Source organism: Heterodontus francisci, chromosome 32, assembly GCF_036365525.1.
Source record: "Heterodontus francisci isolate sHetFra1 chromosome 32, sHetFra1.hap1, whole genome shotgun sequence".
Classification (NCBI taxonomy): domain Eukaryota; kingdom Metazoa; phylum Chordata; class Chondrichthyes; order Heterodontiformes; family Heterodontidae; genus Heterodontus; species Heterodontus francisci.
This window is the reverse complement of record NC_090402.1, coordinates 30,204,772-30,231,864: the sequence shown is the minus strand read 5'-3', so window position 1 is coordinate 30,231,864 and position 27,093 is coordinate 30,204,772. Positions and strand designations below refer to the sequence as shown.

The 27,093-nt window shown below is 42.8% G+C and overlaps 1 protein-coding gene across 10 annotated transcripts in view; it reads left to right on the top strand.

Moving 5' to 3' along the window:
* The window catches only part of rgs3a (regulator of G protein signaling 3a), a 401,039-nt gene extending 374,511 nt beyond the window's left edge, over positions 1 to 26,528 (top strand). For 7 of the 10 annotated variants that reach the window (XM_068012622.1, XM_068012623.1, XM_068012624.1 and 4 more), the window contains 5 exons: positions 15,702 to 15,775; positions 19,891 to 19,992; positions 20,999 to 21,060; positions 24,833 to 24,999; positions 25,120 to 26,528. In XM_068012622.1, the coding sequence (XP_067868723.1) occupies positions 15,702 to 15,775; positions 19,891 to 19,992; positions 20,999 to 21,060; positions 24,833 to 24,999; positions 25,120 to 25,305 (591 nt within the window). In that variant the 3' untranslated portion in view covers positions 25,306 to 26,528. Of the gene's footprint in view, positions 1 to 15,701; positions 15,777 to 17,174; positions 17,284 to 19,011; positions 19,566 to 19,890; positions 19,993 to 20,998; positions 21,061 to 24,832; positions 25,000 to 25,119 lie in introns of those variants that run through there. The other 3 variants (XM_068012631.1, XM_068012630.1, XR_010969010.1) reach the window with 3 other exon arrangements.
* Positions 26,529 to 27,093: the final 565 nt, after the last annotated feature.

Here is a 27,093-nt window from a genome sequence, read left to right as displayed (position 1 = left end):
GTTTTTTTTCTTCAACAAAAGCGTACTTTATTCAACAGAGACATGCGACAAAGAGAATTAAATGTCTTGTGTTGAAGAACTTCCTAAACTGCACATGTACAAAGCCTCTGTTTATAATGCCAGGAAATCGGGTGAGACAGACTGCATGCTTTAATGCAGGCTTCCAGAAATTGCACTAGGTCTCAAAATTCCCAGCCTGTAGGAAAAACAATCTGCTTGTTCACAGCTCAGTAGTTGGCAGATAAACATATGGTCAGGCATTTTTGTCACAAGTGGTCCTTCACTCTGCAGGAGAAAAAAATTACTGAGACTCTATCTGCCATGAAATGTTCAATTTACCATATATATACTGAAATAAACTACACTCTCATTTCATCATGTTAATCTACACTCACTTTTTGCTCATTACTTGTTGAGTATTGGATATACTCTAAAACACTATGGGCAAGATTTTTAGCCCCTACCAGGGTCAGGAACTAAGCTTGGCATGCACTAAAAATAGTGCTGCTGGCTGATGTGCCAGTCCCCTAGTTCCATCCCAATCCTAGGCCATTTTCCCAGAAGAGGGATGGTGGGTGGTGAGTGGCAGGGCTGTCTGCATACAAGTGGCAGGTAGCCATTTGAAGTAATTAAAAGCCGACTGAAAGAAGCCGACTGGGATTTTCCAGTCCGCTTTCAAGCCCCTACAAAGAGCGGGTGACAGTTTAGCTGCCTGGAGGAGGCCTCCGGGATGGGATAGGTGGGCGAGCGCTCAAGAAAGGCCAGGAGGCGCTCTCTGCCTGCCTGCGTTTAGCAGTAGTCACAGGCCACCCTGTGTAGGGGTTTCCCCTCCCACCATGGTGGCCTGGCAGCAAAGGCCTTTTTTTTTATATTTCAAATTTTTTAAAAGTTGGAGAGAAGGCGCTTCATTTTGAGGCGTCCCCTCTCTCACTAACTCGCCATGGCATCCTGCTGCTGCTTTCAAGCTGAAAGGCCTCCTAAGGCCCCTCCAGTTTCGAGAGCCCACTCTCTGTCCTTAATTGGACGGTGAGCCCAGCCTCGGCCAATTCGGGAAAAATCACAGGTGAGTGACTGTTTTCCACAGAGTGCAGGCTTCTGATTCCCATTTGAGCCTGACAGTATAGTTCAGAAGCCCACAGGAAAATCCTGCCCTATGTTCATATTGTATTTGTCGAGAATGAAATTGTGAAATGCAGACCAAGAATTGACAATTGAAACTTGTTAAAAAGATGATGTTGGTGAAAAAATAAATCCAAGTCTGGGGTTAACATTTAACTATAAATTATAATCCGTTCTGACTAAATTGTGAGTTGATTAACCTGAGTTATGTTTGTGCTGTTTTACAGACGAATATATACTTTAAGCCTGCTTATCATCTAGCTATCGTAATCTTAACATAATTTAGCTAATCTAACGGTAACCATGAAATCATTGTCGATTGGTGTAAAAACCCATCTGGTTCACTAATGCCCTTTTTTTATTTTTTTTCTTTTTTTTTTTATTTTCTTACATAGAAAATACAGCACAGAACAGGCCCTTCGGCCCACGATGTTGTGCCGATCCTTTGTCCTCTGTCAAGGACAATTTAATCTATACCCCATCATTCTCCTTTATCCATATACCTATCTAAAAGCCGTTTGAAAGTCCCTAAAGTTTCTGACTCAACAACTTCCCCAGGCAAGGCATTCCATGCCCCGACCACTCTCTGGGTAAAGAACCTTCCCCTGACATCCCCCTTATATCTCCCACCCTTCACCTTAAATTTATGACCCCTTGTAACGCTTTGCTCCACCCGGGGAAAAAGTTTCTGACTGTCTACCCTATCTATTCCCCTGATCATCTTATAAACCTCTATCATGTCACCCCTCATCCTTCTCCGTTCTAATGAGAAGAGGCCTAGAATGTTCAGCCTTTCCTCGTAAGACTTATTCTCCATTCCAGGCAACATCCTGGTAAATCTCCTCTGCACCCTCTCCAAGGCTTCCACATCCTTCCTAAAATGAGGCGACCAGAACTGCACACAGTACTCCAAATGAGGCCTTACCAAGGTCCTGTACAGCTGCATCATCACCTCACGGCTCTTAAATTCAATCCCTCTGCTAATGAACGCTAACACCCCATATGCCTTCTTCACAGCCCTATCCACTTGAGTTGCAACTTTCAACGATCTATGCACATAGACCCCAAGGTCTCTCTGCTCCTCCACATGCCCAAGAACCCTACCGTTAACCCAGTATTTTGCATTCGTGTTTGTCCTTCCAAAATGGACGACCTCACACTTTTCAGGGTTAAACTCCATCTGCCACTTTTCAGCCCAGCACTGCAACCTATCCAAGTCCCTTTGCAGACGACAATAGCCCTCCTCGGTATCCACAACTCCACCAACCTTTGTATCATCTGCAAATTTACTGACCCACCCTTCGACTTCCTCATCCAAGTCGTTAATAAAAATCACAAACAGGAGAGGACCCAGAACTGATCCCTGTGGCACGCCACTGGTAACTGGCTCCAGGCTGAGTATTTACCATCTAAGACCACTCTCTGCCTTCTATCAGTTAGCCAATTCTTAATCCAACTGGCCACATTCCCCACTATCCCATGCCTCCTGACTTTCTCCATAAGTCTACCATGGGGGACCTTATCAAATGCCTTACTAAAATCCATGTACACCACATCCACTGGTTTACCCTCATCCACTTGCTTGGTCACCTGCTCAAAGAATTCAATCAGGCTTGTGAGGCAAGACCTACCCCTCACAAAACCGTGCTGACTGTCCCGAATCAAGCAGTGTCTTTCCAGATGCTCAGAAATCCTATCCCTCAGCACCTTTTCCATCAACTTGCCTACCACCGAAGTAAGACTAACTGGCCTGTAATTCCCAGGGTTGTTCCTATTCCCTTTCTTGAACAGGGGCACAACATTTGCCACCCTCCAATCACCTGGTACCACCCCCGTCAACAGAGAAGATGAAAAGATCATTGCCAGCGGCTCTGCAATTTCATCCCTTGCTTCCCATAACATCCTTGGATATACCCCGTCAGGCCCGGGAGACTTGTCTATCTTCAAGTTATTCAAAAACCCCAACACATCTTCCCTCCTAACGAGCACTTCCTCGAGCTTACCAGTCTGTTTCACACCGTCCTCTTCAGTAATACACCCCTTCTCATTCGTAAATACCGAAGAGAAGTACTCATTCAAAACCTCACTTATCTCTTCCGGCTCAACACACAGTCTCCCGCTATTGTCCTTGACCGGACCTACGGTCCCCCTAGTCATCCTCATATTTCTGGCATACGCGTAAAAGGCCTTGGGGTTTTCTTTTATCCTACCCGCCAAGCATTTTTCATGCCCTCTCTTAGCTCTCCTAATCCCTTTCTTCAGATCCTTCCTGGCCATCTTGTATCCCTCCAGAGCTAGGCCTGTGCCCTTTTTCCTCAACCTTATATACGCATCCTTCTTCTTCCTAACAAGACTCTCAACCTCTCTTGTCAACCACGGTTCCCTCACATGACCATCCCTTCCCTGTCTGACAGGGACATGCTTATCAATGGCCCCTACTATCTGCTCCTTGAAAAAGTTCCACATTTCGACCGTGCCCTTCCCTGCCAGCATATGCTCCCAACTTATGCTCCTCAGTTCCTGCCTGACAGCATCATATCTACCCTTCCCCCAATTGTAAACCTTGCCCTGTTGCACATACCTATCCCTCTCCATTACCACAGTGAATGCTACAGAATTGTGATCACTATCTCCAAAGTGCTCGCCCACCAACAGCTCTATCACTTGCCCTGGTTCATTACCTAGTACCAAATCCAATATTGCCTCCCCTCTGGTCGGGCAGTCTACATACTGAGTCAGAAAAGCTTCCTGGACATACTGCACAAACACTACCCCATCCAAACTATTCGATCTAAAGAGTTGCCAATCAATATTTGGGAAGTTGAAATCCCCCATAATTACTACCCTGTGACTTCTGCTCCTTTCCAAAATCTGTTTCCCAATCTGCTCTTCCACCTCCCTGCTGCTATTGGGGGGCCGATAGAAAACTCCCATCAAGGTGACTGCTCCTTTCCTGTTCCTGACCTCAACCCACAGTGCCTCAGTCGGCAGATCCTCCTCGAAAATTCTTTCAGCAGTTGTTACACTATTTCTAACTAACAATGCCACCCCCCCACCTCTTTTACCACCATTCCTAATCTTATGAAAACATCTATAACCAGGTACCTCCAAGAACCATTCCTCCCCCTCACCTATCCACGTTTCAGTGATGGCCACAACATCGTAGTCCCAAGTGCCCATCCACGCCTTCAATTCACTCACCTTATTCCTGATGCTTCTTGCGTTGAAGTATACGCACTTTAACCCTTCTCCGTGCCCATCTGTCCTCTGCGACAGTGCTACCTTCCCCAATACCTCACTACACTCTTTGTCTTTCTGAGTGGACCCACTGGTCCCTGGACTACAAGTCCGGTTCCCATCCCCCTCCCAAACTAGTTTAAACCCTCCCGAACAGTACTAGCAAACCTCCCTCCCAGGATATTGGTGCCCCTCTGGTTCAGATGCAGCCCGTCCTGTTTGAACAGGTCCCATCTTCCCCAGAATGCAGTCCAATTATCCAAGAACTGGAAGCCCTCCCTCCTACACCATTCCTGCAGCCACGTGTTCAGCTGTGCTCTCTCCCTATTCCTAGCCTCACTATCACGTGGCGCCGGCAACAAACCAGAGATAACAACTCTGTCCGTCCGAGCTTTCAGCTTCCAGCCTAACTCCCTAAACTCACTTCTAACATCTGTGCCACCCTTCCTTCCTACGTCGTTGGTACCAATGTGCACCACGACCTCTGGCTGCTCCCCCTCCCCTTTAAGGATCCTGAAGACGCGATCACAAACATCACTGACCCTGGCACCAGGGAGGCAACAAACCATCCGTGCGTCTCGCTTGCTCCCACAGAACCGCCTGTCGGTACTCCTCACCATCGAGTCCCCGATGACTAGTGCTCTCCCGTTCTCCCTCCTTCCCTTCTGAGCCTTCCCTTTTTAGGGAAGGAAATCTGCCATCTTTACCTGGTCTGGCCTACATGTGATTCCAGACCCACAACAATGTGGTTGATTCTTAACTGCCTCTCTGAAGTGGCCACTCAGTTCAAGGGCAGTTAGGGATGGGCAAAAAATGCTGGCCTACCCAGTGAAGCCCACGTCCCACAAATGAATTTTTAAAAAAACGTTATCGCATACATTGTTTTGTTCCCCAGTACAAATATAATTTCATGCCTGCATGTGAGCTGCACAAGAACAGTATATGAATGACTTATGCCAGTTATTCAATGTAAAATAATTTTAATTAATATATCACCTTATCACATCAGGGAATTGTCACCAAATGCTTCACAGCAATTTTATTTTTGACATGTAGTCACTGTTGGTAGACAAGCACATCAACCAATTTATGCACAGTAGGGTCCCACAAACAGCAATGAAATGACTTGCCAGCTAACCTGATTTTGGTTATGTTAGTTGAGGGAGGTCTCCCAATTCTGCTTTCAACAAAAAATGTAACCCACTTTCAGAATTTGCAAACAATACTGGAATTTTGTTCCTTACATTTAATGTGCAGATAAACCATACCAGTTTTCAAAATTAACATAAATCACATAATAGCAACCATCTTTCAATGTACAAGGTTTTGTTCTTTGCACTGTCTTGCACAAATGTGCCAAACATTCATGAGACCTGCACCAACTTGGATCCTTGCTGCCATGTATAGTCTGCACACCTTTGTGACCAACTTGCGTGTTCCTTTCTCTTTCCTTATGTTCCTAAACGTGATTCCCGCGTCTATAACTTGGAAGGCAGAAAGCTATTGAGTTTCCATGGCCATTGTGGACAACCTCAAACAGAGTGGCTGGCTGCAGACTGCAGTATTTCACCATGGTCTAGTGCGGTCTGGCCCGGCTAGTTATATGACACTAGGAAGGTCACTGACTGAGGATCAAGCATGCTATCAACCTAAGAGAGCACAGCAGGTGCCTCTCCTATGGAGCCAAGGTCACTCTCCTGGGACAGCACCTCAGCACACAGTACAGCTCTGCTGAGAACAGAGTGCAGGACTGCTGTAACACTTTGAAGGCCCCTATGGACATCAGCCCTCAGAACCAATTTAGCAGCTACCTGAGATTACATGTTTGTGCTGCCTAGCAGTGATCTGAGCTCCCATGCTCACAGTCTGGAAAAAGGGTTAGGTTGTGGTTTGAAGGGAGCACAGAGAGAAGCGGATGTGAAACCATCTGCCATTTGTAATTTAGTATGTGGTGGTGTGAGAGAAGTCGGAAAGGAGCAAAAGGATTAGGTATGAAGAACCCCTGCAGCCACAACTTCAACTCTACCCCTGCCCATGATGGCATGCACACTTTGAGGGGGAAAGGGTGTGCAGGTGGCCACTTCTTCCTCCAGTGTTAGCCTATTATCGTGAACTCCATGCCACTAAATCCTGCAAGAGAAATGGTGGTGTGTTGGAGTCTTCTGAGGTGTTTAAAGAATCTGGCTCAGTTTGTGAGATGTGAGTAAGTGAGGGCGGTACGAGAAGAAAAAGATGTGGTGAAGTGAGTTGCAGTGATTGTTGGAGATTGAGGTCTTGTGAGTGCTGTCAGTTTTGTTATTAATGAGGCTGTAAGTGGTATAGTTGTGAGAAGAGAGTATGGATGGCTTAGCTTTCATTAGCAGTTGGGACCATTTCCGGGCTCGACCCTGATTGTTTCTGAGGTCCACCTCCCTGCGTGATCTTACTGGAGACAGCCAATTAAGAGGCTGCCTCCAAGAGCCCCGTCCAATTAAAGACAATGGGTGGACTCCGCTGGCGGAGGACCAATGGGTGCCCACAAGGGTCCGTGTGGCCATCACCACAAGATGGAGGTGCCCTCTGAAGTTGCAAAAAAGGCTTAAAATAAACTCTGGCTACAGCTGCCAGGCCATCGTTGTGGAAGGAAAACCCCTCAACAGGATGGCATGCAGCCACAGCTGTAGCACTCTGGCACCAGCGACTCCGGGGGGTTGGGGGGGGTGATAATCGAGGAAGCCTCACTAGCCACCCGCCAGGAGCACCCGGCATGAGCGCTCAGAGGCGGGAATGCATCAGGGAGCAACCCCATGCGAGATTTTCTGAAATTCTTCCCCATCCTGACTCCAAAGCCACTTGCGTACAGCTGATAAGATTCTGCCCATAGGGCAGTATTCTTTTAATAATGCTAGTTAAATCATTACATTTCTTGTGGCATTGCAGCCGTGTCCTGGGTGCAATGCTCCTGGCATTGATATGCTCTGCAGTTTTGTGAGGTTAATGCCTGTAAGGATTTGTGCCCCTTTTGAGGAAGAGGATACCTGTCCTTGTGTCTGCTGCCTGCACCAGAGCCTCTAGGGAAGTATCGGAGGACCTTGGTGACCCCTCACTCCTTCCTTTAGGGGAGGTGGTGGCATAGTGGTATTGTCACTGGACTAGTAACCCAGAGACCCAGCGTATTGCTCTGGGGACATGGGTTCAAATACCACCACAGCAGAAGGTGGAATTTGAATTCAATTAATAAATCTGGAATTAAAACGCTAGTCTAATGATGGCCATGAAACCATTGGTGATTGTTGTAAAAACCCATCTGGTTCATTAATGCCCTTTAGGGAAGGAAATCTGCTGTCCTTACCTGGTCTGGCCTACATGTGACTCCAGACCCACAGCAATGTGGTTGATTCTTAACTGCCTTTCTGAAGTGGCCACTCAGTTCAAGGCTTCTGCGTTACCTATGTTACGACAGTGACTACGTTTCAAAAGCACACCATTGGCTTTAAAACACTTTGACATGTAAAGGTGGTCATGAAAAGCACTGATCATGCAAGTCTTTGTTTTTTAGCTTAGATTTTTGTGTTCAACTCCTGGAGCGAGACATGAACCTACAACCTTCTGACTCAGAGGCAAGAGTGCTACCCACAGCTGATGCTGCTGATAAAGGCCACCCCCTTCCCCTTACAGCATGCAGCCAGTGAGTTGTGCAAGTAGAATTGGCTGCACAGTTGTGTCATTAAAATAAACAGACATCACAAATATCACATGCTGCCTGAGTCACTTGCAACCAGCTATGGGGGTGTGCCCAATTCTAGGCACCATCGGATTTCCATGCCATCTGTTCTCTCCATACATGTTGGTTTACTCTGCTGAATATTTAAAGCCATTTGTTCTTTTGTTTCGGATTTCCAGCATCTACAGTTTTTTGTTTTTCTTTTGGAGAGCAATTTGGCAAGCCTACCATTTGGAAAAAAAAATTGGGTACTGTCAACCTTGGCTAATTGGTAGCGCACTTGCTTGAATCAGAAGCTTGCAGATTCAAATCACACTCCAGAGACCTGAGCATGTAATCCAGGCTATTACTCCCAGTGCAGTACTGAGGGAGTGTTGCACAATCAGAGGTGTTGTCTTTTGAGTGAAATGTTATACTGAGGCCCTGTCCGCCATCGCAGTTGGATAGAAAAGATCCCATGGCGTTCTTTTGCCAGGGAAGGTTTTCCTCTGTGACCTGGCCAATATTTATCCCTCAATTATTTCCTTGCTGTTTGAGGAACCTTTAATATGTGCAGTTGACTGCTGTGTTTCCCGACATTACAAGAGACTACACTTCAAAAATACTTAATTGGCTGTAAAGTGCTTTTAGGCGTTCTGAATCATGAAAGGCACTATATAAAGGCAAATTTCTCTTTCCTTCTTGCTTCTTGACATTAGGGCGTTATGTTTGCAAAAAAATGCTGGCTTTGTAACTTTGGCCAGGATTTTACTGTTGGTAGTAACTTGTTCTGTTGCTAAACTTTTCTTTTGCTTGGATTCAATAATGAAACACCAATTTCTGTTTTGTTGGGTGATCTGACTGGTAAAAATGAGACTGATTACAAACTCTGCACTGAATATTATTTGTTTTATTGGAGGAGGACTTGAATCATGAACTTCTCCAGAAATCAATCAATTAGTTTAAATATATATTTTTAAAGTTAATGGAAATTAACCTATTTAAATTTCCAGGAAAGGAAAATTAGAGATTTAAGAAGAAGCAAATGTCTCACTTATGCTGCCAGCAGAAAATATCCCTCCCATCCACTTACCTCGGCGGAATCTAGCTCATCTGGTTTAGTCAGAAGAACGTTGTTTGTTTGTGTTTCACATTTTGTGTATTTTGATATGCTTTCATTCTTTGTCAAGTTACAAAAGTTTTTAGCCCTGAAATTACACTGAAAATTAGTATATGAGCGCTTATCTCATACACATCAAGTTCCTTAGTTCATTATTTTAGCAGAGATGTTAACCTGTTGAAAATAAATAGGGTAACAGGTCCCATTAAAATGACTATCTTAATATTTGCACAATATAATTTCAGGACTTTTATGTTTCACTGTTTTTTCACCATGCTTTGAAAATGGCAACATGGCACTAAAGCAACACTCTTTCAACTCGTATTTACCCACTGAGCCATGAGAGTGATCACCATTTGGTAATCCCTACTGACGCAACTTTGATTCTCCCACAGTCGAATGGCCTGCTGAAATTTAGGCCGGAAAGTTCGGCTCTGTAGTGCCACTGCTCAAAGAGGCAAAATGGTGACTGAACTGCTTCCGGCTTCTTCCAGAACAGCCCGGTGGCGCCCCATGCTTGTAAGGACGCTAGCGGGGCTGTGCGTGCACCAGAGGTATGCAAAGTTGACATCCCTCAGCGTCAAATGCTGATTTGGCACCTGGTCTGCCATTTTTGACCTCGCAGTTCCTGTTAATGCCTTCTTTTAACTGGAACATGTGATCAACTGCACGAAGGACTCCCACACTAATGCTGTTTAAGAGCATCAGCATGGGACTTTCAGGTGGGGGGCTTTTGACTGTCTTTTGCTGTTGCTGAGCGAGTGGAAATACTGTGTTTACTGTTGTTGGAGTTCTGACAAGGTGTTGGAATCAGAAGAGAGTCTTTCTGGACTTTTACAAGGAGTGCAGAGGACTTTGAAGGCCAGTCAGCAGGAAGCCTGCTATCACTACTGGAGTTGCAGTCCCTCTTGGACTTCAGCACCACAGTGACGTAGAGCAGAGGCTGCAGGGAGGGGAATCTGTGCACAGAGGGTGGAGGTGGAGGGCTCCCAAGAAGGCCACCTAGTGTATTCAGGGAGCAGTTCTTCTACCTCCACCTCAACCAGAAGCTGTGTTTAAGGTTAGGGTGTAGGATAGAAAGCAAGAGGTCCATGGTCATACCATCTGCGGCTTGTACTTCTGCTGCCAGATAGCAGGATGAGGGTGAAGTGGAATTTGCAAAGGTGTGTAAGGCAGGAACATATTGTCTTCCTGAATGTTCTCGGCGATGCTGGATGCAATGGCTTCAGTCACTTCCAGAACACCGTCTCTTCCAAAGGGTCAGGAGATGCTGTCATGCCTGTCCCCCCACTGGTTCTCTACTGCTGCCTGCAGTTATGCGCAACCTTGTCCTGTAAAAGAGAAGGAAGTGTGTCAGTGAGTATGTTACAGTATGTTTCTTTGTTGTGTCTGTCATTGCTGAATAGCTGGAAATATGTGGGAACTGAGATGTGGGTGTGAGGCTTGCAGCAGTGATAAGTGTGTGAGGGTGAAGTGAAGCATCTGAGTGTGAGACACAAGTCGCTCACTGACTGTTAGAGATAAATGATGGGTGAGTGATGGGCAGTGGTGCAGTGAGCAACATGAGAGAAGTTGGTGGTGCAGTTGGTAAGAGATGTCATTGGAAGATGCATTCACGGACCTTGGCCACATGTATGAGGTCATTAAACCTCTTGCACCACTGCAGCCAAGTCCTTTGGGCCAGAATCCTGGAATTCACCTCCCTGAGCACCAGCTCCCATTCCCTTTGCAGGTTATGCCTTGGGGCCTCTTCGCCCACCCCCCCCCCTCCCCCCCCAACCCCCTTGATCCCCTGCAGAAACATGGGGCTGGATTTTGAGGTTCTGCCAGGGGTGGGAACAGAGGAGGGAGGGGGATGAAAATACCAGCACTGGCCGGTGGTTTCCTGGCGTCGGCAACTTTCACCAGGACAGAGGGGAGAACAGCCCCAAGAACCCGCCTGATCGGGTATTAATGCCAATTAAGGTACTTAACATGGCCCTCAATGAGCTCTTTCTGATTTTGGTGGGGGTGTATGGGCTGCATGTGGAGTTTGGAGCAGATCAGTTGCATGGAGGTGGCAACACAGTGGGGAGACAGTCACTCCAACAAATTAGGTGGACCCCACTGAAAGAGAGAATGATGCAAGGAAATAAATTTGCGTTGAACGGAGGAGTGCTCCATGACAAGTCGGCATGGACTCGATGGGCCGAATGGCCGCCTTCTGTGCCATAAATGACTATGACTCTTTATGACTTTATCGGGCCAGCAGAGGTTGTGGGGAGAGTGGTCAATAAGCACATGGACAGCACAGGGGTTTGGCACCATCCTGGCTGTGTGGGGCATAAGAAAAGGGGGCAAGGCTTCCAACCACAATTGGGAGGCCACATGGGCACAAGGAACCCAGCAGCTGGCAATCGGAGCACAACTCTCAGATTTCAGTTCCAGTGGCGACGAGGAGCAAATCCTCTGCAGGAAAGGCAGAGCCCTAGGCATCAGGAGGGCAGAGGAGAGGAACGAAGGGCAGGGAGGTAATGGAGGCCATACCCTCAGCATAGGATCTACCGCCGAAGACGGTGAAACCTTGAGCTGAGAACCAGTGCCGTGGGAGACTGTGCCTATCCAGGCAGATGGTCACAGAGATCCGTGCCCTCGTCACAGAAGGTCTCCTCACATAACTGCTCGCCATGCCGTGGCAGTAGCTGTCAAAGTTACTGTGGCCTTGAACTTCTTCATTTCTGGCTCCTTCCAAGGATCAGCTGCAGACCTTGGTGGCGTTTTGCAAGCAGCTGCACACAACTGCATCTCACTGATTACTGATGCTCTCTTTGTGAGAGCTGGGCAGTACATACACGGATGGTGCCTCGCAGGCACAGAAGGCAGTGGGTTTTACATCCATTGCTGGATTCCCCAGGTGCAGGACATCATCAATTGCACTCATGTGGCCATCAAGGCATCAACTGACTGTCCAATGCGATTTATCAACAGGAAAGGCTTCTACTCCCTCAACCTTGAACTGGTCTGCGAAGCACAACAAGATCTTCCTGGATGTGTGCACTTGCTTTCCTACCTGCCATAACTACTTCTTCATCCAGCAGTCCAGAGTGCTGCAATTCTTCATTGCGTCCCCTAAACCGTGTTGAAGAATCCTAGGGGACAAGGGATATCCCTTGAAGAGATGGCTGCTCACCCCTTTACGTGACCCTGAGATGGAGGCACAGTTGCACTGTAACTGCAGCTCACTCGGAAAACCATTAAGCAGGCCATCTGGCTTCTGAAGATGTGGTTCTGGTGGCGCTCTGCAGTACACTCCTGCAAGGGTCTCCTGCATGGTGGTGGTCTGCTGCTCGTTGTATAACCTGGCACTTCAGAGAAGTGTGGATCTTGATGACACTGAAGCCCTGGGTGCACACAGCTCATCAGAGGATGAGGAGGAGCAGGATGTTGAAGAGAAGGAAAAAGATGCAGAACACAGAAGTGCCAACATGGTGCTCGAGGGTCTTACCAGGATGTGACTAACTTCAGGGATCATATGATTCAGGCTCGTTTCAGCTGAGCCCCTCTGACCCCAGAGGAACAGCATGGTATGCAACTCACTTTGAGCTGCCTATGAGAACACTTCCCTTGAAGATGCAGCCTGGAACAGCTCAACCCTTACCACCAGTAAGAAAGAATATCTGCCCAGAGGGTTCACTGCCACCATACACTGACCCTTGCTCCATTTCACCTCATCCCTCTTCTGCAACGCTGTGAATAAAAGGAGGCTTACACGTCTGGCTTCAGGTCCACAGTGCTCCAAAAGACAAAGTGCACATTTACAAGTAATATACACCCAGTGACCCACTCAGCGCTCTGCCCGATGCAGTGGCCTACGCTCTCAGCCATTTCTATGCAATGCTCCCCTTATGGTCTTGGAGAAGGTGGAGGCAGCCTACTCACTTGACTTGGCTTGCGGCTGAGATACATGTGGCTGTTGTCCTCATTGTGGAGGCGCCAGTGGGGGCACTTCCAGAGGATCCTGCACCAGCGTTATTGTAGGGGCAGCCTCCATTACTGGTTACTGCTGCACAGATGTTCCCTCAGTCAGAGGGCCAATGATGGTGAGGGTGTCTTTGCCTCGACGTCTGCAACTGTGGGGCACACAAGAAGAGACCATGAGAAGTAACCTTGGAGAGCAGAAGCCTCTGCGCTGAGGCTTCCCAATGCAGCTGAGTCTTCGGCATGCTGTCAGATGGGGTGGAGTGCAATGCACCCCCTTAATGTATGCATTGCAATCTCTAATCACCATCTCCACCACTGATGTCCATCTCTCCTCACCTGATTTCCTAATGGCCAGTGACCCTGGTGATGTTCATGGCTTCCTCCTCCGTTGTGGTGATGACATGCAGCTATGAAACCCCTCTTCCTGTCTGGGCCCTCTCCCAAGCATTATATGCCCGTTTCTCTTGCAAGGACTATAGAGAGAGATAAGGCACTGCTGACCTCTTTGGCCAATACCAATTGCTTCTATTCATTAGAAGCTGCATGTTTCAGTGTTGGCAGGTCCTCAGCAGTACTATAGCTCAGACATTCTGGGGAGTCAGTAAGTGCCCCGGGCAGACACTCCTCCCATTTTCAGGAGTAGCATGTGCCCTGAGGTTCCTTAGCTGGATTGCCTGCTGGAGGGTGAATACCCAGAAGCCTGTCCTAAGCGAATAAGGTCATTTGAACCTCTTCCTACACTGGAACCAGTATCTGCGCAGCACCCTCGTGCTCACCAGTGTTGGGGACTTCCATCCTAGCCAGCTTGGTTTGGGAGGATGGCCTTCTCCTGCCAACCTCCAGGAAGAGCATCTACCTCCTCTCCCTCACGGCCTTGAGGCGGATCTCCAGGCCCGCACCCGTGAATCGAGAGGCTGCCCTGCCCCAGGTTTCAGGCCTCTGCCTCTCCTGAGATATCTTTCGACCAGATAATGCAGTGAAACGGCAGGCAAAGTAATGGCTGCCATGGTGTGCTTAAATCTTGTTTTCTTTCAGTCCCGCCTCTGTTCCCGCACCCGCAGCCACTAATTGGCCACCCAACCTGCCCTCTAGTCAATTAGCAGTCCACCCCTGTGAAAATCAGGGGCTGTGACTGCTTCCCCCCCCAAAGGGTGGGACTGGGATCCAGTATCAGTCCCGATGTCCATTTCTTGCCCATAAACTCTGTCCTCCTGTTGGCCACCAGTGCCACATCAGAGAACCTGGAAGTCCTCTCCCTAGCCTGTTACTGCATTGGTTTCCCTCAAAACCAACTAACAGTTCCACCAGCTGCTGCAGCCTGAATGCACCACCCCTTTAAGAGGGGAAGCCTGCCTATAAGAAGTGCAGGCTAGGTGTAAGTAATGCTATCTACGCATGCACCTGTGCCCTCTACTGAGCGCGCAGCCAGTCAGCACTGCATGCCACAACCATTGTGATGAGTAGCATCACCTTGACTGGGTGTGACGTAATCTCACATATTGATCCTCGCACCCACTAATGTGCCTAATTGAATTTTTAGCCCTTAGTTTCTAAGTTCACAAATAAAGAATAACTATATTGGTAAGGTAGCAGAGGGTTAATGGAAAGTGGAGCAATATGAATCTGTGCCATCAGGAGAGGACAGGACCCCTCCACCCCCAAACCCAACACCACCAAAAATAAATCCAGAGTCTTCCAGTTTCAGAGTTCAACTGGCCAGCAACGGACTAGACCCATGTTCATTCTGTTTCTAATTCATCCATGCGCCTGCATAATTAAATAAGGATGTCCCAAGATGACTAACATTTTACTGTTGGCTGTAACTGTAAATTAGCTTAGAAATGGGATAACCTACAGGAGATGTCTATTCAGAGTTCTAGTTCTGAGCTCATTTTTAGTGAACATATATTTCCTATTTATTCTGCCTTCTACAAAGAGGAAATGATGGTAATTGATGGAATTTCTAAGGGAAAGTTATTTTCCTTTATTGCTGTGAAGCTGAAATTGATTTCTTTCAAAAGGGCTATTAAATCTTTAAATACATTTGTGTAACTTATTCTGACAACAATTATGACTTTGATTATTTTCTATTCATTTTGTCTGCATTGCAGAATGAACTAATAGAAATTAAAGTTGCAAATTCATGAACTTGCACTATTGGATGAAATTGGAGCTGCCCACTGCCTCACAGCCAATCATACGTAATCCAATACATTGCTGTTTCGTTACAGCATTCAGGATAAGTAGGAATGAGAGTAGTTAGTGATTTTAGAGGTGGAAAAAGAATACAGCTTGATTAATGAAGCCAAATACTGAGTTTTCACAAAGGATCTCTGAGCACTTAAAAACCAGCAATCCTGGTCATTCAAATAATATTTTTAAACCTGTGGACAAATACAAAATCATATCTAAAGACCATGCTTGATGCATCACAGTGCAGGCTTGAGTCTAACTACGATATTATTTAAGATTATGTGAGGAAAAGAAACTTAAAATAACCAACAATAAACCTAGAATAAACTTTGAAGAGAATAAGGAAATCTCGTAATGATGCAGACCGTCTTTTTACTGTTTCCTCACCAGCTCTCTGGAGGAGATTCAGACTGTGGCTTTGATGAAACTGATGACGGCTCCAAGAAGAAAAAGACAAAGAATTTGTAAGTTTGATCCTTTCATTTGTGACAGTATTTTATGTTTGCTGTAATAAATTCTTCAGATATTCCATTTTTGTCATTTTTGAAAATTTTTTACTTATGTTCTCATTTCAGTTTTACATTAATCCCCTGTTTAAGATGGGGAATAATAATCACTGATTTTAATTAATTAACATAGTTAACTTTTTTCTGCGGTTTTCCTGCTCTAAAAAATTACACAATATAAACCGCAAAGTTGAAGGAACATATTTTTTCCTTACTGTTTCAGTTAGATTTAGAAATTGCCAGATAATTGCCCATTAAATGTTCATTTTTCACTAATGCTTAGGTTTTGGTTCCTCTGTGTATTTTGATTGTTTAAAGCACAGCAAACACATACAGTGATTAAATACTATATTATTGCCCAAAGTAAATACATCTTAGGAAGTGATCTTTAGTTTCATTACAAGCACTGATGGACGGAGGTTCAGATTGGGGGCAGGAAGGATGAAACATGATCCTGAGGCCCTGCCACATTAAAACAATGCAGATGGGTAGGAGTTAAAGGATACAGCTGTTTCCATTCAGTAATAATGAGGGGAAGGGGCCCAGACAGATATTGACTCCATAGTTGAAACAATCAAGTGCAGAAATGAAAAATGTGTTTAAAAAAAATAATTCCAATTATACATCTTTAAAAATATTTTCATGTTAATATGTATGGCAGTAGTAATGGAAACATACACAAATTTGACTTTGCATAATTTAGGATTCAGATCCTACTCTTTTCAAATATGGACCGGTTAAAAAATGTAAACCTGCGAAATATAATGCATTTAATACGCAGGTTTAAAACTAATAATATGCCATATTCCAATATCTCAATTTTCAAATTTTGTCTTTCATTTTTGTTATAAAATACTGTTAAACAGAAAAGTATAGATTAATTTGTCTCGAACTGAAAAAAGGTTCTTGAAAAAAACAAAATTAAATTATTACCTTACTGCCCTGAGTAGTAGAGGTTGAAATACTTATTCAACAAGGGTTATTAAGAGTTTGAGAAACAGTCCAGAAACCTTCCTATCTTAGTTTTCAACATGTCATGAAATGCCAACATGTACCAGAAGGTGGAACCAAGAGCACAGCAACCAGCTATGAACAAGCATTTGTACTGAGCTCAGAAAATATCTATTGTTTGACTTTGCACATGCTCTGCATTGATTAGAAGGAAAGCAATTAAAGAGTAAGAAAATGTTCCAACAAATGCAGCTAATGTACAATGGGAATGATTGTCTTGTGCTATTGGTGGAAATAGTAACAATTTCCCCCGTGGAGCCTTTTATTGGATACTGTAGTCTGATTGGTTCATGAGTTGGCCTTTATCCAACCCACACTTACTACTTAATCTGCCTTCCTGGGAGAGCATCAATATAACGATCCAGCTCAAAACACTGCAGACGTGCACCACTTACAGATAGAGTTATCCAAATGCTACACACAATGGTTGACTTTTCAGAAAAATACCTGGAAAGGTAGGAGAGTCATTTTATTTTCTGTGGTAAATCTAGTATTGCTTGTCTTTTATGATTTCCAATATTTTAAAAAAGCCAGAGAAGGGATATAATCTGTAATAGTGTAGTCTTTAAATATTTACTATTCTCATAGAAATGCTGAGATTAAATGTATGTTGGAAAGCTTTTGTTTATAACATTACTTAGGAATTTTATGGCCAGTTAATCCTTACAGCTAGATATACATTTTAGTTCTACAGTAAAAGTATAGTTTTCATAGTTTGGGCTTCATTGCAATGGTCATGGAATAGATTTTCATTTGCATCTGCTTTCCTTTACTGCTTAATTTGAATTGCAAGGAGTTCATTTTATTTAGAAATATATTAAATTATAGCTGAGTAGTTGTTGAAGGATCATGTCTCATTCGAACTTTGAAAAGCATGTGATAGAATGCACTGTGCCAGTCATCTTCATTAGTTCATGCTTTTATCCCATCAAGTCTGTCTTATCAGGGATTGCTCATTACATTTTTGTTATTTATTGCTATTGTTTCTTATCTGCTGGATTTGCAGTTATCTGCACTTATGCAGTATCTATTTATATGTGTTGCGTTTGAATTCTAAAATGCATTCTCATGATGCCAGTAACCCTTTTCTAGGATCCTAAGGCAAATTGTCTGTTTTTACAGAGCATTTTTGATAGATCTGTACAGTCTTAGCAATTAGCTTTTTTTGTGATGGAAGATGAGTTGATTTGATTTTTTATGAGGATCATACAACTGATATGAAAATTAAACATTTGTAATTTATAAAAATCCCTCTGGACTACAAACACAATTAAAAGCTAGATGACTTGGGATGAGGACTCAATACATATGGTAGATGCGTTCCTATACTATGAATGTATTTCAGGTATTAAGGTTAAAATAACTGCTTGCTCAGATGCTATGAGCATGATAGAAGACTAAGTACAAATAAAATGCTGTTAAATAAATACTTAAAATCCTTTCAAATGAATTTAAATATTAAGGAGTGGAGAAAACAAGTCAAGAAAACTGCTGAGTATCTTGTTAGCTTTTAGAACAGTTTTCCATTGCACTGTAAATTACTTCCCTTTGTGCGCCACACTCAACATTAGCCACAGCATAATATGAGCAGCAGAATGTAGTGTGGACAGTGATCAATCAGGTGATAGGTGGTGATGACCCACTCAAGGCATATTGAACCTTTCCATCGTCAACATAGTAAAAGGTCATGTAGCACAGTAATGGTTTCCAATAAAAATTAATTGTGAAAAATAATTATGCCCCATGCTTATCAAACATTTTTTCCACATCATTAGAAGAATGTTTGCTTATAAGTTGTTTGGTTCATTCATCATTTCAGCACATTTTTTAATCCAAGTTTAAATAAGTTTTCTGAAGGTGTTGCACTTCTGTTTAATTTTGACATTCTTTAAAACATTTTCTGCAACAATCTTTTTCACTTATTTATTCTGTCAGGGAAGAAGCAAGGAGCTCTCGTTTCTGTACCTCTGTTAAAGTAGTTTGAGATTTTCTAAATTGTGAACAGAATTTTTCGTCATTGTAAGTTTGACATTGTTTAAGTGAAAACGCGAATCAATCACGGCAGTCTTGCAATCACAAACTCTTTACCTCCCGCCAAAAAAAACTATTTGTGTTGCTACAGCAACCAGTTAAAGGAGTAGACATAAATAGCCACAATTTATTTCCTGTAGTAGCATTTCCGTTGTTAATGTTCCTTATTCACCAGAAGTAGGCAGGCAGACACTGGCTACGAGCTGACACAACTCTGAGTCAAGCCTACACTCCTTTCAAAAACGTGGGCATACAAGGTAGTCACTCCCACTTCCTGAATGCAAATACCATGGGCCAGACGGCAACTTCAGCATAGAACAGGAATTCATGCTGCTCACCGCACAGTCCAGATGTTCGCTCCTCTGCAGGCCAGGGGATTGTTAAAGTTAGGAGATTTTCATGGGTCATAAGGTTGTCTGAAGACCCTGAAACTATAGGGACTAAATAGAATTTATTGTAACATTCAGGAGACTGAATAGTATTTAATTGCTACAGTTTTGTGAAGCCATCGTGAATCAAATGCATATTCAATAAAGGGAAGGGAAGTATCTTCAAAACTAGTCCGAACAAGTCGATTCTGAAAGATGCCATTTTTCCGAGATTTTTCAAAGCCACAATCACATGAGTTTCATTCAGAAATGCTTTTGAGTTTGCTTCAGCGTACAAGTCCTGGTGGGGGCTTGCATCGACGACACACCATGAAAGAGTAAGTTGAGCATGAACTTACTTAATTTTAAAAGAGGGATGAAATAAGCACATTTTGTAATTTCATTTCGGTATTGTTATAGCGTAGAAGTTCCAGCAGGTTATAGGATAAGATTTAAAGTGTGGAGAATTAAATATTTAAACTTTTTTACTATTAGTAAATGGGAATGTTTTGCTTCAGCGGCAAGTCATGCCTGTTTCTCTGCGTATTCAATCCAATAAATATTTTTTCTATTTGTTCAGTCAAGAATATATCATTCTCAAATAAGCAATTCTTCATCAGCTGCTCAATATTTACCAGTGTTTTTGTTTTTCTTTTTTCATAGGGCCAAAGATATGAAAAACCGCTTGGGATTTCTACGACGGCGGAATGAATCCGGTCCAGGCAGCAATGCTGCAAAACCCGATAAAGTCATCAAAACTGTGAAGTAGGTCTCAAATTTTTGTTTCTATATTTAAAGGTACAACTTTGTTTTTGTCAAACCATTTTAGTTGGTAAGATTTAATCATTTTGCACTTATGTTTTATGTGTCATTTCAAAGGCCAAATAACAAAGTCAGGAGGGAAGAACATTTCCTATCAGCTGTTAGTCAATAATGGTGAAATGCAATAGCTGTGCATTGCAAAGCTGAAGCACTGTTTCAAAGATAAAAGTGACGAATAATGATTATATTTGTTATTCAGTCTAATTTTAGGAATTAAGAGAACCTGTTAAGTTAATTGATTAAAAGACGTATAGTTCACATTCTTGAGTTTAAACATCTAATGTTGGTCTTTGTGAGTACTGAATCTGTCTTGAAGTAATTTTGTTGAAGTATATTGGCTGTGCTGTCTGATAGCTGAATATGTGCAGACTGCTATACATAAAGTATACAAAGACAGCTCTGTGATCCACCTAGGAAAATGTGGTTCTGCACATGACAGCATCTTGTTAGGAGTGCTGGAAACATGCCTAGGAAAATCTGCATTTGCCTGCAAACCTCCAAAAGAGATTTATTTATCTATTAGATGTCTAATATATGCCAAAGAGACAGTGTTGTAGTCATGCCCTGTGATGCAGAAAATCCTACAACAGAGCCACAGATTTGAAAGATGAAATGAAAAATAAGCACACATATTTGTGTGAACTAAGGTTTTTGTTGCAGTAAATCACTTTGGAGATGAATTAGTGGAACAAAATCTCAAGCAACTTTGGTAACTGAGTTGCTTTAAAGCTGAGGTGATTACTGACCAACCTGAAATGCACGTTTCCTTAATGTGTCATAATGACTTCAGGGTTGGTGTTGATGAATTAGCTAGAGGTGGGAAGACAACTATTCAGGACTAACTAACCAGATGATGCAGATTTGCTGCCAGTTGAATTGTCAAACACAACATAATTTAAAAGGCTGTGGAAATGTGTCTGCTAACAAACTGCTATACCTTTGCTTGCAGACCCTCGTCAGAAGAAGCTCTAAAATGGGGAGAGTCTTTGGACAAGCTTCTTATCCACAAATGTAAGCACTTCCTTATATTTTAACAATTCTATCTTGCACGGAAGATGTTGAATTGACATTGCATTGATTACAAATTATAATTTCAAAAATATTTAATTAGATGCAAAGTCGTTCATAGTTTGTTAACTTTTTAGTGTTTAGTATTCTAAAATAAAATTTGATGATTTATTGGTAGTCTTTGAATAAAATGAAAGTATTACCTGTTTTTGTAGAACCTAGATTCTCTGGTCCTATGTTTTTATAATTTACTTGTGGGTATTTTAGATCAACAATTTGTATCTCTTTCAAAAGCCACTTAATTTGCTTACTTCAGTTTCTTGATAATCAAAGAAATCATAGAAAATTTACAACACAGAAGGAGGCCATTGTGTCCATGCCAGTTGACAAAAGAGCTACGCAGCCTAATCTCACCTTACTATACTAAGTCCATAGCCCTGTTGGTTATGGCTCTTCAAGTAGCCATCCAAGTACTTTTTTAAATGTGGTGAGCTTTTCTGCCTATACCACCCTTTCAGGCAGTGAGTTCCAGGTCCCTATCACCCTCTGGGTGAAAAATAGTTTCCTCATCTCTCTCCTAATCCTTCTACCAATTACTCTAAATGTATTCCCCCTGATTTTTTGACCCCCTGCTAAGGTAAATAGGTTGTCCCTATTTACTCTGTCTAGGCCCCTCATAATTTCATACACATCAATTAAGTCACTCCTCAGCCTCCTCTGTTCCAAGGAAAACAACCCCAACCTATCCAATCTTTCCTCATAGCGAGAATTTTTCAGTCCTGGCAACATCCTAGTAAATTTCCTCTGCGACCTCTCCAGTGCAATTAGATGGCAGATAAATTGAACAGATATTTTACATTGGTCTTCACTATTGAGGATATAAGTAACATCCCAGTGTTAGCTATAAGTCAGAAAGTGGAAGGGAGGGAGGAACGCAAGAAAATTACAATCACCAGGGAAGTGGTACTGAACAAATTGCTGGAGCTGAGGGCTGACAAGTCGCTGGGTCCTGATGGACTTCATCCTAGGGTTTAAAAGAAGTGGCTAGTGAGATAGTTGAAGTGTTGGTTTTAATTTTCCAAAATTCCCTAGATTCAGGGAAGGTTCCGTCAGATTGGAAAATAGCGAATGTAACTCCTTTATTCAAAAAGGGAGGGAGACAGAAAGCAGGAAACTACAGGCCAGTTAGCTTAACATCTGTCTTGGGGGAAAATGTTAGAAGCTACTATTAGAGACAGTATAGCAGGGCATTTAGAAAAATTCATGGTAATCAGGCAGCGTCAACATGGTTTTGTGAAAGGGAAATAATGTTTAACCAATTTATTGGAATTCTTTGAGGGAGTTACATGTGCAGTGGATAAAGGGGAACCGGTGGATGTATTGTACTTAGATTTCCAGAAAGCATTTGATAAGGTGCCACATCAAAGGTTCTTGCACAAAATAAAAGCTCATGGTGTAGGGGGTAACATTGCATGGATAGCAGATTGGCTAGCTAACAGGAAACAGAGTAGGCATAAGTGGGTCATTTTCTCGTTGGCAAGGTGTAACGAGTGGTGTGCCAAAGGGATCTGTGCTATGGCCTAACTTTTTTTACCATTTATATATAAATGACTTAGATGAAGGGACCGAAGGTATGGTTTCTAAATTTGCTGATGACACAAAGATAGTTAGGAAAGTAACTTGTGAAGAGGACATAAGGGGGCTACAAAGGGATATAGGTAGGTTAAGTGAGTGGGCAAAGACCCGGCAAATGGAGTATAATGTGGGAAAGTATGAAATTGCCCACTTTGGCAGGAAGAATAAAAAAGAAGCCTATTATGTAAATGGTGAGAGATTTCAGAGCTCTGAGATGCAGAGGGATCTGGGTGTCCTCATGCATGAATCGCAAAAGGTTAGTATGCAGTAGGTTCAGCACGTAATTAGGAAAACTAATAGAATGTTGTTGTTTATCGCGAGGGGAATTGAATACAACGTAAGGAGGTTATGCTTCAGCTATACAAGGCATTGGTGAGACCACATCTGGAGTACTGTGTACAGTACTGGTCTCCTTATTTAAGAAAGGATATAAATGCTTTGGAGGCAGTACAGAGAAGGTTTACTAGACTAATACCTGGAATGAGGAAAGATTGGACAGGCTAGGCTTGTATTGCTGGAATTTAGAATAGTAAGAGGCAACTTGATCAAAACATGCAAGATCCTGAGGGGTCTTGACAGGGTGGATGTGGAAAGGATGTTTTCCCCTTGTGGGTGAATCTAGAACTAGGGGTCACTGTTTGAAAATAGGGGGTCATCCATTTAAGACAGAAATGAGAAGAATTGTTTTCTGAGAGTTGCGAGTCTTTGGAATTCTCTTCCTCAAAAGGTAGTGGAAGCAGAGTCTTTGAATATTTTTAAGGCAGAGGTAGATAGATTCTTGATAAGCAAGGGGGTGGAAGGTTATCGGGGGTAGGTGGGTGTGGAGTAATCAGTTCAGCCATGAACTTATTGAATGGTGGAGCAGGCTCGAAGGGCCGAGTGGCCTACTCCTGCTCCTAATTCATATGTTCGTACATATCTTTCCTGTAATGTGACCAGAACTGTAAGCAGTACTCGAGCTGTGGTCTACTTAGTGTTGTATACTTAGCATAACCTCCCTCCTCATATTCTATGCCTCGGCTAATTAGTGATCTATGGACATGTACTCCAAGGTCCCTCTGTTCCTCCACACTACTCCATATCCTCCCATCTATCGTGTAATCCCTTGCCTTGTTGCACCTCTGAAAATGCATTCCCCTTACTTCTCCAGCTCAAATTCAATTTTCCACTTTTCTGCCCAACTGACCAGACCATTTATATCTTCCTGCAGTCTAAAGCTTTCCTCCTCAATGTCAACCACACGGCCAATTTTTGTATCATCTGCAGGCTTCTTTATCATGCCCCCTCCATTTGAGTCTCTGTCATTAATACAAACTATAAAAAGCAAGGGACTGAGTACTGAAACCTATGGAATCCCACTGGTAACAGCCTTCTGGTTGCAAAATCATCTGTCAACTATTACGCTTTGTTTCCTGCCACTGAGCAAATGTTGGATTCAATTTGCCACTCTCCCTTGGATCCCAAGAGGTTTTTTTTTTGACCAGCCTGCCATGTAGGACCTTGTCAAAAACCTTGCTAAAATCCATGTCGACCACATCCACTGCACTGCCCTCACCAACCCTACTTGTCACCTCCCCAAAAAATTCAATCAAGTTAGTCAGACATGGCTTTTCCTTAACCAATCCATGTTGACAATATTAGTTAATCTAGTCTTTCTAAATGAAGGTTTATGCTGTCCCTCAGAATTGATGCCAATAACTTGCTGACAATGAAGTTAAGCTAATTGGCCTATAATTACTCAGATTATCCCTTTCTCCCTTTTTAAACAACATTACAGCTTTAGCATCCTGCAGCCAGGGACGATTGAAATATGACTGTAGCCTCCGCAATTTCCTCCCTTGCTTCCTTTAACGGCCTGGGATATATTTCATCCTGGTGATTTATCCAATTTCAAAGATGTTAAACCCTATAATACTCCTCTCTTACAATGTTTATCTCATCCAATGTTCTGAGGAAGGTTGCCTTTGCTCTAGGTGTAGTGAACCATATAGAATAGCTTTGCTTGAAACCAATCCAACAGTATGTATTGATGCATGCACCTTTATCATCTTTGTCACATATATGTGTGATCATGCATAACTTATTCTTGTGTTTAGACTAATGCATAGTCTCCACTTCATATTATCTCCATGTTTTGCAGATGGTTTAGCAGCTTTTCGAGCTTTTTTACGCACTGAATTCAGTGAAGAGAATCTTGAGTTTTGGCTGGCATGTGAGGATTACAAAAAAGCCAAATCACAATCTAAAATGACTTCAAAGGCCAAGAAAATATTTGGGGAATATATTGCCATTCAATCCTGTAAAGAGGTAAGCAAGGCTCTTGGGAAATTTTGATTAACGAGGCTTCAAATAATTACAATTCTGCATGTTTTACTGAAATGTTTTCAAAGTTGAATATAAAATGTACTATTTTCTGGGGTTTTTCAGGTTAATTTAGACTCCTATACAAGAGAACACACCAAGGAAAATCTTCAGAAAGTATCACGGTCCTGCTTTGATCTTGCTCAGAAAAGGATATATGGTTTGATGGAAAAGGACTCTTATCCACGATTCCTGAGATCAGACTTGTACTTGGATTTGATAAATCAAAAGAAACAGAGTGCATCGTCTTAGATGCATATATCGATGTTCCCAACAGGGACTTGGGACAAATTAAGTGCTGTGTTTACATCGTTGGAGAAAGAGGATCATCATTGCTGTTTATCTCAGACTTTGAAACCCACTTCAATGGACTGAATCCGAAATCTGATTGCATCAGAAGTTAGGTGCTTGTGAGATTAGTGGACTTGGACAATTTAAAAAAAAACAGTCAGGTACTGTTTTATTGCAGAATCTTGCTTAGAGTCTCCAACTCCTGGCTTGCTGGTATGATGTTTTAGGACACCCTTTTATGTATTTTTTGTGTAGCAACAGCATGAAGACCTACAGAACCATGGCAGAGAGACAGTTAATCTTGCACTTCCCAGGTGCCAAATACCCATCTTTCATTTTCTGGAGTATTGTTTCTTTCCACAGCAGCAGCAAGAGCCCCTTTTTGTGGGGTAATAATAATTAAAATAAAGGCCAATTATAAAGGACCAAATCACCATTAAAAGCTGTGCTTTGAAGAACTTTAGAGTTTCTGTCCATCTCCAATGACTAAGCTTGCACAATTCTGCCTCTTCACATTTTGTGAAAAATTAGACTGTGACAATATGTTAGAAACTATTTTGAAGAGGCATTCTGCTGATATCATGGCACTTTCCACTTTTATGAATCCATGTTCTAAAGTGGTATTAAGTGCGTATGCAACAGAAATCTATTAGACAGCTTTGTTATGTGCTGGGGAGGATTGTGCTATTTATTACTATAATCAGATGCTTGATGCATTTCTAATAGGAAATATACCTTGTTTTCCTTTCATTTGTTGAAGTGCAATATTTCAGAGGTATTTCCTTACCTTTAAGTGTAATTTGTAATATTTCCTGGAGTCTGTACAAATTATGTTGAAATTTGAAGGTTAATTTCCAGTTACTGTTTAATTTTAACTGTATATACCCCCAGCAGCAGGCAGCTGGGGATATTCCAGCTGTATATATAGTTTCTTTCAAATTTTGAGTTTAATCCTAATGAGACAGTAGATTAATGAATATGTAAATATGAAAAGTCTCTGTGCTACAAATATTGCAAGGGAGACATAGTGGGAATGGTTTCCTTTGGTCATGGTTACTTGTAAAGGAGTTCAAGGATGATGTATTTTGTCAATTTCCATTGTTTACAGTGCAGTTTCTCCAAAAAGCAAGAAAAAAAAACCATTTATGTCCTTGTAAATGGTAAATAAACTGTTGTTAAAAAGACTTGTTATTCATTCTCTATTCATCCCCATTTATATCTGGATGTTATCTTTATTTACTAAGTTTATTAATGAATTAATATGGCTCAATTGAACCTCCATAAACTTGAGTTCATCCAAACCACTGCTGCCCCTATCCAAACTTGCACCAAGTCCTGTTCACCCATCACTCCTGTACTTGCTGACCTACATCAGCATCCAGTTTGACAACATCTCAATTTTAAATCTCTCATCCTTGTTTTCAAATCCCTCCATGGCCTCACCCCTATCTCTGTAATCTCCTCCAGCCATACAACCCTCCAAGATTTCTATACTCCTCCAATTCTGGCATTGTGCACATTCCTGATTTTCACCACTCCTCCAATGGCAGCCATTCCTTCAGCTGCCTAGGCTCTAAGGCCTAGAATTCCCTCTGTAAATCTTGCTACCTCTCTTTTCCCTTTAAGATGGTCTTTAAAATGTGCCTATTTGGCCAAGCTTTTGGTCACCTGTCTTAATATCTCTTCATGTGGATCAGTGTCAAATTATGTATGATAATGTTCCTGTGAAGCACCTTGAAATGCTTTACA